Source organism: Cervus canadensis, chromosome 27, assembly GCF_019320065.1.
Source record: "Cervus canadensis isolate Bull #8, Minnesota chromosome 27, ASM1932006v1, whole genome shotgun sequence".
Lineage (NCBI taxonomy): Eukaryota > Metazoa > Chordata > Mammalia > Artiodactyla > Cervidae > Cervus > Cervus canadensis.
Genome location: NC_057412.1, coordinates 20,198,453 through 20,209,179, shown reverse-complemented (window position 1 = coordinate 20,209,179; position 10,727 = coordinate 20,198,453). Strand labels below are relative to the sequence as shown.

The following is a 10,727-nucleotide window of genomic DNA, read 5'->3' as shown; positions in this document are numbered from 1 at the left end:
TAAGAACGTAAAAAGCTGTTTAGAATGGCTGAAAAACCCTCTTCTGACTATAGTATACTATTTTAAAATTTGACTGTTGCTCAAAAGGCTTATGCATTTACTTTCAGACACCAAATATGGGCATCAGCACTTCTCCAGGACCAGTTGATGGGATTTGAATTTTATTTCCAATTATTCTGCTACCAACTAAAGAGTACATTAACTCTGGTTTTTCAGAGCAGGGGTCTTGAACTTACCTATGAAGATGGAATTTTTAGTATGTTGTAAACATTATTATGCCAACCAATTTGAGAAATCTAGTAGTGAATTAATGCTAAATGAGGTCAACAGATTTCCTCCACCAACCATTAAAAGGTGCTAGTGTCAGATACTTCTTAAGCTTGATGGAATAAACGAAAAATGGCATGCTTAACATTTAAAATCTATTTTCTATAACCAAATGGGTCATTTGGTGATCGCAGTGGTAGGGAAAAAAAAAAAAAACTTTTCCAAAATTATTTCTTTGTAAAGGAGGTTTCTACATTAAGAAGCTTGAAACAGAACTTGGCATAGTGTGGGTGATCATAATCTGATTATATTATTAAAAGTCATTGGCACTAATTTATAGTCAAGAAGAATTGCTAACTGGGGTGGTTTTTATTACATGATGTGCTTATTATGCCTTTTCACCATTTAAATCAATAAATAAAACAAAACATGGTTATGTATCTCTGGTTCTGATGACAGTGTCTGTACAGGGCATAACTTTTCAACATTTTAATTATGTAGACCAGTTTCATGTATTTCCATTACTTGGATATTATTTTAGACAATGCTTATAAACTTGTTATGGAGGAGCTGCAAAATTTTCAGATTTTAATTTGAAATTTTAATAGGCCTACTTTAGTATCAGAAAATACAGATTCACCTGTGGGAAAATGTCTTTCTCTTATATTATTATTAATGTATTTGTAAAAGTAACTTCCCTCCCCTAAGGTCATCCATTCACAAGTATAGAGGTTTTTCTTCCTTTTTCTAAATAAACTGATCTCTCTTACTTACTATGCACATACATTGCTTATCATTCTCAACTACTCATTACCTATATACATATATTAATAGCATATAGTTATTTGATATATACATGTGTGCGTACACATATTCATTTTTGCAAAATGTTTGAAGACTTTTACTTTAAAAAAATTTAATGCCCAATGAAACTTGGATAAAAACCTAATAACATCTTATCTTACAAAAAGTTTGTATCAAATCAACTTTATTTTTGAACACTGTACAAAGTTTTTCCCACTTTAAAAATCCATGATGACCATCCAGTTACACACTAAACAGCAGAACCAAGGGTGGGTAGGCCAGGCTATAAGCTGATGGTCTTTCTGAGCTGTGCTTCCATGCCCTGTCTCTGGATACACTAACTCCAGGGCCATCTTCTTTTTTTTTTCCTTTATTTTTCCAAGGATGGCAAAGCATTCTTGAAGACTTGCTATTCTCTTGACCAGAGACTTTTTATGTTTATGAAAAATCTGAAAATCAGAGAGAGCCCAAAAAAATAACAATCATTTCAAACCAGAGACAATGAATTTTTTCCTTCATTTATTCAAAGTCACTGCAGGAAGTAAACACTAAAAGATTAAAAAACAAAACAAAAAAATTCACACTGCAGTATGTACAATTTCATGACATCACATGAAGAAATTAAATTTCTAATAAAAATGACAAATTATATTACTGAGCAGATTGCATCAAAATTGGTTGTGTAAACCCCAGAATTCATACCAGGAACGGTAGTGTGCCTGTATTCCAGAACCTTGGAAAACTCCTGGCACATGTTTCCAATGGGATTAAAAAATTCATGAAAGTAGTTGTGTGAACTCTTTAGTTTGAAAAGTGGTTGACTTGATTTAAAAAGTTTTAAGACCCTTGGATTCAAAGCATTCTTCCACAAAGCTTAAACCACAGAAGTCGTGTCCAGAAATGGGATACTGTTATGTTGGGATGAACATCTGATCTGACTTGTTAAGACATTTTTACCAAATGCACAGATGCACAGGGTCCCCCATGCACTTTTCATGCAGCAGGTAATCACAACTTAAATAAAAGGCTTATTCTATACATTTGTCCAGACTTGCAACTGTATACATACATGCACAATTTTTAAACCTGTCCGATTATATTTACACTTGTACATGGAATATACAGAAACCAAAGAGATTAAAAGGCTTTTCTGCTGTATTAGAACAATACAAAATATGTATTTTTTCATTAAGGAAATCACTATTTACATCACCTTTAAAAACCAATTTTAACATCTTCATGTAACAAGTCAATATATATATATATACATATTATATATATATATATATATATAAAATATATACTCTCACCAGTTTACTCTTCTGTAAGAAGCAGCAGAGAGCAAACAGGTAATGCTACCTTTCTGATGTCAACGAGAGCTGTGGTGCCCTTTCACAAGTGACTTTGTTAAGAAGAAAGTGTCTAGATATCTAAAATAGTCCTTGAAAATGTGTGTATGTGCATCCTTGTATCTACATATGCATAAACGAAGTGCATTTAGGGATGTGTGCCCTTTCTCACCACTCTTCTTTAAGACAGTACTAAACTCAAATTGGGGACACTCTCTAGTATATCAGAACAGCCTTCTTGGTCGGGTTTATCTATATATGACATAATCTTCATTTCTTTGACTGCTGACAATAACCACCACCAAAAAACAACCAACCAACCAAAGGAAGGAAACAAAAAAAAATACAGTGTTGGCCCTTGATCTTCTTTTTCCTGATCTAAATTTCACTCCCTTGTAAAAGCCCATTTTCCCCTAACCAAGGGGGAACAATGGCAGTTTTTCTAGCATACTTCTAAGGCTCCAGAACTTTCAGAAAAAAAATGACTTGTTTTAAAAGCTTATACAGTGTAGACAGTAAGACTGTCAGAGAATAAAGATGGGATGCAGTTGAATATCTTCACTGGCCAGTGAAATTTTCATGACATGGCATAATATTCACTTCTATTATTTTTTAATATATTCAGTAACTATTTACAAATCATTCTGAGAAAAAAATAATCATTTAGGGTTTTAGATCGTATTAGGAAATAACGCCCATTTTTAATATAAAAATCTTAGAAACAACTTCAAGTAGAACAATTTCAAATAGATTTTCTTCTAATTAATAGTTGATTATATAACAGTTTTTTGGTAGGTCAGTTGCTACCTGGGTTCACAATTAAAACCAAATCTATCTGGTGAATGAACTGTGGATGGTAAAAAATGAACTGAAAAACATGGATGTGTTTCAAGACAGAAACCCCATGTGGCTCAATAATATATTAAATTCTTCCAAGAAAACATCAATGTTTCCTTTTAATCACTATTTTAAAATAACAGATCAGATGGAGTGACTGTGTACAACTCTGCCATGTATATATGCCCTTTACGTTTTTGTTTAAGCAATCTGAGTTTAGTGCCTTTCTTGGGTGTGAAATGTGTTTTCATCTTTGCCAGCACTGTTCTTAGGACAATGGTTTTCACAGAAGTTAAGGATGTATTCAGGAGGAGTTGCCAAACCATCCTGGAATCACCTGAGTTTGGTAAGTGGCCCTGTTATTCCATCCCTAAGGCTAATTAAGTAGATGTTACTCATTGGAACACACAAGTAATCACATATTTTTCCTGAGATGTTGAGCCAGATATGAAAGTTGTCCCCTCCACCCGATTTTTTTTTTTTTTGTCATAAAAAGTATTCGGAACCCGATTTCCAAAGATATAACAGTAATAATATGAAGTACAATATTGCAAATTTTGAGTTGACGTGTGACTACATTGGGGAAAATATAGGCATCAAATAGTTTGTTTACAATCCTGTTTTCTGAGAAAAGTCGTAAGCAGTGGTTTCAATTTTCAAAATCCAAATTTCAGTGTGCAGAAGAAACCCCTAGGGAGTGTATTAAGATGCAGAAGGAAGACTCCCAGGTCCACTCAGCAGAGAATTCTTGTTTGGTAGATCGGAGATGCTGCCTGGGAATCTGCGTTTTAAAGCAAGTGCTCTGGACGATGCTAATGCAGGTGGTCTGAGTCCAGCTTTAAGAAACCCTGGTCGTCAGACTCACAGGTACCACAGAGATGGTAAGAAGTGGCTTTTACAAGACATGGTGAAAACTGTCCAAAGAAAAGCCATTTTGCTTGTTAAAAACAACTTATTTCAGTTATTTAGGAAACCACCTGAAGATAAATGTTAACTTTCCTAATTCTGTAAAAGGAGGAATATTAATTTAGTAAAGTAGTTAAAATACAAAAATGGAAATCTGCCATTTTTTAAGATCTATCAAACTTCCACCAATTGTAATCAATTTTTACCAAGTAGTACAAGGTTTAAAGAGATACAGAATATTGAAAAGGATTGGGGAAGGGCAGACACATTGAGGAATCACAAAACCCCTTTCAAGAGTCAAAAATAATTTTTTTTTTTAGCAAAAGTGAAAAATGTAAGCATATATTTTTCTAATTTGTTTTGGAACTGAATGAGAAATGAAACAGCACTAGGTTTTTTAAATTCAATTACCCTTTAAAGAGTTATTATTTAATAATGTGGACTTTAAAAAATGTGTTATGTAGGTTGCTTCTGAAAAGCAAAATCAAGTACCCTAATAAAGGCAGCAATGCATTAATCTGCTGGATGGAGATTTATATTTATGCCTATTACCTGTGATCAAAAACAGAATTATCGCTCATGGGCTACTCACAGTTGTTGTCTGATGCATACAGAAGGTGTCAAACCAATGGCTAGTTCGGCAGCTTCCTCATGACATTTAACATGAAGCAAAAAGTAGTCTGCATATTTAAACATCACCATCAACCAATACTTTTCAAAACGAAAAAGTTTCAATTATACCATGCTTTTCTCAAATCATGCGCTTATTTATACAGATCTCAAGTTCATATTCGTTAGTTTTAAAAAGATCCAAAGGTGGATGGCAGGTCCATTTTATTCTGATTCCTTTTTTATTGTTAGCATGTTTCCCAGAAGTCCATAAACTTCTCCGTTTGCGCTGTGCGGGTGAGAAGCATTATTTCCCATATGGCTATTATAAGTGCTCCTTAAATTAAAGAAAGAAGCTTTAGTTTCTGCAGCAGGAAGTAACTCTTCTTTGATTGTAACCTGTGAGATACTTTCAGCAGATGAAGGCTCCCTCCAAATGTCCCTGTCCTGTGTTTCTCGACTGGTAACAGAGTTGCCTCCTTTCTGGAGCATGTAATAGAGTATTGGGTTGGTTTTGGTCAGTCTCGGAGAGTCTTTCTCATACTCATTCTTGTCCACATCTGTGATAACCCACTTAATGGGTCCCTTCTCACTGGGCATGGAACACCCATTCACAAGCCCAGCTTCTGGTCTAGACCCTGTGCAGCCCAAGTGCTCCGGGAAAGGAGGGCTCAGGGGGGCCTTGCCGACACCTGGGTATGGAAATGTCCTGTTGTCCACGCAACCGCCGGGCTGGGCGGCACCGTACATCAGTCCATTTAGAGAAGCAATGCTGAATTCAGGCTTGCTGTTGGTCGCATTGTTTCTGTGGCCTTTCTTCTTACTGTCAGCCACAGAGTTACTCCTGTGCTGAGACAAATCTCTCACGCAGTTTTCTGAGAGGAGCAGCTGTTTCAGGACGTTGAAGCTTTTGCTCTCTCTGGCCCAATTCCTGGGCTCACTTTCGCTGGCCGAACCGTGACTGGCAGGATGCTTAAACTCAAGATCACTTCTGCTAAGTTTCAGCTCTTGCTGGTTAAGCAAGGACCCATAGAGCACCTCCGGAGCACTGTGACTGTTTGCAGCATCGACTATGCTATTTTTCATCTTTTTAAAGGGGTTTTCTAACGGCTCGGTGTAAAGCTTCCTTTTCTTAGGGACCATGCAAAGGTTCCTCGATTCTACAAGTGTCAGTTCACTGTTTCTGTGACTGCTGTCCAGCTCATCAGCCAGGTGACTGTCTTGATTTTGTCTCAGCAATCGACTCAGCAGACCGTTCTTTGAGAAAGAAAAATCCTGAGGTGAGCCGGGCTCTGGTTTCAAGTCCTCGGATGCTGGTAAGGCAGGGGCGCTTCTCCGCACGGGAGGGGCCATCCCTAAGAAGGGCGCGCCCGGAGCCTCGTGGCTCAAGTGCATGCCCGTGGCATGCGGATGTAAGTCATCGCAAGGCTCAGATTTTATTTTCACCATCAGTATTTGTTCACTTAAAGCTCTATCTGTATGTTCCTGAGTGCTCTCATCTCTTAAGGGCATCTTCTCTTTCTTTTCGGCCTTCCCTTTGTTGGGATTTCCCAGCAGTAACTGGAGGACGGTGCGCCTTTCAAGCAGATTTTCTATTTCAGACCCAGAGAGTCCTGGTTCAGGACCGATTGTGTGGCTGCCGAATGCTTTCTTCTCTTCAGCTGCACTGGTTTTATTGGCTAGCAGAGGGCTGTTCAGTCTGTCAATCATACCTGCAGGTTTTTCTGTGTTCACACCCAGCAGCTGTTTACTGGGTCTCTGCTCTTCCCCTGACACGGAGGACTGCATTCCACATTGCGCTAAATTTTGTAACAGTTTACTGGCACTGAAAGTGGCCGAGTTTTGTGCACCTTCATGTTGGATGGCTTTCTCCCCCTGCGATTCTTTGCTTTTTGTAAGGTCCATCAGGTGGTTTGAGGCGGTATTCGCTGGCTTTTCAGGCTGGGGGCCGCAGGTATATGGTGGGGAATTCCATTTGATGACCACAGAGTGTTGGGAAAGGTTGATGGGAGAGTCGGCTTTGGTGGATGCAAGTAACGGTGGAGTGCTCACGGGAGTAGTCCTGTTGGTGCTGGGGCTTTCTATTACAGACGTGCGCGTGTAATTCTGTGTGCTGAACTTTGCCTCATCGCTGTGTGCTTCCTGAGGGCTGCTGTTTCTTTCCACGTTTTCTTCATTCTTGTGGCCAAGCAGCAACTGAAGAAGGGTGACCTTCTGGTGCGGATTTAGCTTAGAATTCTTTGAGGTATCTTGATCTTCTTTGACGTCAACTTCGGGGACTTTTGGATCCCACGTGTTGAGCAAGGACTGAGTTAAGTTATCCAGAGAAACAGGCTGGTCGGGTTCGGGTTTTTCTATCCGGTGTTTGCAAGACAAGTCTATGGGGACACAGTTGGAGTAAGAACTTTCATCACCACTGCTCTCATCGGTAAAGCTGGGATTGTGATCTGAGTAGTCATCAATAGTTGTAGGGGTGCTGCCCTCCTCAAAAATGCTTCCTCTCTCACTGTGACTGTGTCCGTTCATCGGCTTGGGTATGGTCTGGCTTTTAAGAAGATGTAAAAGCAAACTGTTATTAGCAGCCTGTTTTATATTGTTTCTTTCCAGGGAGTTCTTATAGCCTGCATTTTTGGGGGAAGAAGGGACAATACCCATTGGATTCTGAAACGCTGTACTTTTGCTAGCCATTACTTTGTTTGCTGATGTTCTTGCCTGACCATTAAGATGGCCTGACATGCCTTTGGAGAGCTGGAAACTGCCCATGTCCTTCTGGCCATTTTCTTGTAATCTGGCCATGGCAGCAAGTCTTTCGCTTGCTGCCTGGTTTGCATTTTGTGTTTTTAAAGCATGTTCTCGAGAATACTGCTGTAAATGGGCTTCGCTGGAGAGAAGAAGTGCTAGTTGGCTACAAGCAACACTGGGTTTGGGTGAAGTGGCAGGACTAGCCCTTTTCTCCACCATGCTTGCGACAGCCTGTAATCTTGCAGCACAAGACAAGGGTTCGCTCATGACCTTTGTTCCGCTCTGCCCAACGTGATGAGGTGACTCTATGAACCGATCTCTGATGAGGGTTTTCGTGACATCAGGGACACTGGTATCGGGCTTTTGATCTTTAGCTTTGCTTTTCTTCAACAGAGTTTTTAAGTGACTCGATGCAACCCCATAGCACCTTAAATCTTTCTCCACTTTTAAAGAATTATGACTCAGGGCATATCCTTGCTCCTTAAGGCTCTGCCTAATTTGTTGTGACAGGGCAACAGTCTGCAGCCTGGAGCTGAACGACTGAAGCAGAGAGGCCAGTACCTTGCTGTCCTGCTTGCCTTTAGGCGCACTGTCAGCCATGCCAGCCAGCAGAGCCTCCTTCTTTACGTTTAAATTTACGATGGAATCAGACAGCCTCTTCCGCTTTGCTGCGTTCCAGTCCTCAGAAGACTGCAAGAGTCTGGCTTTTTTGAGGTGCAGCATGCCAGATCCCTGATACGTGTGCGTGCTGAGAACTGGACCATCACGCTGACAGGTGGGAAACGCGCTACCAGAAATGTTAAAGTTCTGATCGTCTTCATTACGCCCGGCAGACGCTTTGTCGACGGCAGTACCTGACCCCTCTGCTGCCTGATGCATTAGTAATCCTTCTAGGTAAGTTAGAACAACAGAATCCTGGTGCACATCAGAGCCAAGCTCTTCTCCATGAGTCATGTTCAATAGAAGTGCTCACGAGGGCTTGGTTTCTATTCACTTTGAGGAATGGTTTTCTGCAGGGGAGGGGGGGGGAGAGATGTAACTTCAATAAGTGAGTGTTGGTTTATCACCTTCGATAGTAATTAGATAGAGGTATGCGGTTCCATTCCGACCAGGATTACTGCTGGCTGGCAATGATGAGACAAAAGGCAGGCAGACTGTGGCGGAGTCTGACCTCAGAGCTGGGAACTCCCAAACAAGAAACAGCAGAACTCCTCTAGATACAGAGCTGCCGTGGCAAGCAGACAGAATCCTCAGTGAATACACTGCTCTTCCTTCTTCATCTTCTGTTCCCCAGTAAACACATATATCAGTGTTCTAAAAAATAAAGAGAAAATAGTTAAGAAGATGAAGAATTAGAATTATTGCTATGATACCTGTAGGCAAAAAATACAGCACTTGTAAGTGTCTATGTGTGTATATAGACATATATACAATATACATATGTATGCACTGCAGAGCTTCCTTATTAGCTTATTGTCATTGCTATCAAATTAGAAATCTCTACTGGAAATCCTATGGATTAATCCATATTGTTAAAAAGATCTAATCAGTTAGAGAAAATACTTTAATGTTCTGTAACTGTCTTACAAGCCCACCAAAGTTTTTGAATTTTCATGAACACCTTTCTGCAAAGTTGTATGAATGGTAAGTCTCTTCTACAGCACCACAGCTCTATGAGGGGCTGGAATGAGCTTCCTTACATTATTAGGAGCTTTGGAAGGAACAAGAGAAGTACGAAAAAAGGAAAAGAGATCCTTGTGACATGAACTCATCAAATGAGTTAGATGTGGGGTTGAGCATCAAAAGAATTGATGCTTTTGAACTGTAGTGTTGGAGAAGACTCTTGAGAGTCCCTTGGACTGCAAGGAGATCCAACCAGTCCATCCTAAAGGAGATCAGTCCTGGGTGTTCATTGGAAGGACTGATGTTGAAGCTGAAACTCCAATCCTTTGGCCACCTGATGCGAAGAGCTGACTCATTTGAAAACACCCTGATGCTGGGAAAGACTGAATGGGGGAGGAGAAGGGGATGACAGAGGATAAGATGGCTGGATGGCATCACCGACTCAGTGGACATGGGTTTGGGTGAACTCCAGCAGTTGGTGATGGATAGGGAGGCCTGGCGAGCTGCGGTTCATGGGGTCACAAGGAGTCGGACATGACTGAGCAACTGAACTGAACTGAATTAGGGAACTTGCACCATTTTTAGCTTAGAAAATATGATTGTGTGCTCAGTCCTGTCTTACTCTTTGCAACCCCATGGACTGTATAGCCTGCCTGGCTCTTCTGTCCATGTAACGTTCCTGGCCAGAATACGGGAGTGGGTTGTCATTTCCTACTCCAGGAGATCTTCCTGACCCAGGGATCAAATCCACATCTCCTGCATTGGTAAGTGGATTCTTTACCACTGAGCCACCTTGAAAGCCTTGTAACACATAAAAGACTATGTATATAAACTAAGCTATCACTTTACCCCGTAGAAAATTGGATAGGAAACAAATTTAGGATAGAATTGAAGAGGAATAATGGCTTCCAGAAAACTCTAAGTTAAAGTGGTTATTTTTCATTAATTTCTTTGAAAAGAAAATTCTATAAACAGCACCGATTACATGAAGCAAGCAAGATAAACAGCTTTTCATAGAAACCTGTATTTTCAACTTTCTAAGGTTAAAATAATTTGATTTAAAGCTAGTATTAACCCAACATTTTCTTTTTGTGGAAAGGCAATCATATTATTTCTGAATCTCCAACATATGGCTGGCCTGCTTGATTTTTATATACCTGTTACTTAATGCTGCCATGTGATGTACTCTACCTGAGCACAGTCAATTACAAATAACTCAGCGTCAACACACATTTAAAAATTAGGTTTCTTTGGAGATTTACAAGCAATATATTTAGCAACTAGAACATTTCATAAAATGCTGTGATTCACTGCCTTGTCAGTGAATCTAATGGTTTATTTTTAACTTCCATAGCGATTTTATTAGAGCTTGTATACACATCATTTTCAAAATATTCAATACTCTCTTCATAAACAAAATAAGGAAGAAACTTGACTTGTAGGACAAATACTTAAGTGATTTGTGTGGGAAGGGAACAGAATTAACCAAAACATTTGGTTTCTGGAAGGTAAGAAGTACCAAACAAACGGGGAGTAAAAGTACTGAGGGGCAGAAGAAAATAGGAAAAAACAAAAACAGATGAAGGACTC

The 10,727-nt window shown here is 39.7% G+C and overlaps 1 protein-coding gene across 1 annotated transcript; it reads right to left on the bottom strand.

Moving 5' to 3' along the window:
• Positions 1–1,238: 1,238 nt before the first annotated feature.
• Positions 1,239–8,780, bottom strand: NRIP1 (nuclear receptor interacting protein 1). Its single transcript, XM_043448695.1, has one exon. It carries the CDS (start codon positions 8,466–8,468, stop codon positions 4,998–5,000), a length of 3,471 nt encoding a protein of 1,156 aa, XP_043304630.1. The 5' UTR covers positions 8,469–8,780; the 3' UTR covers positions 1,239–4,997.
• Between the last annotated feature and the right edge of the window lie 1,947 nt (positions 8,781–10,727).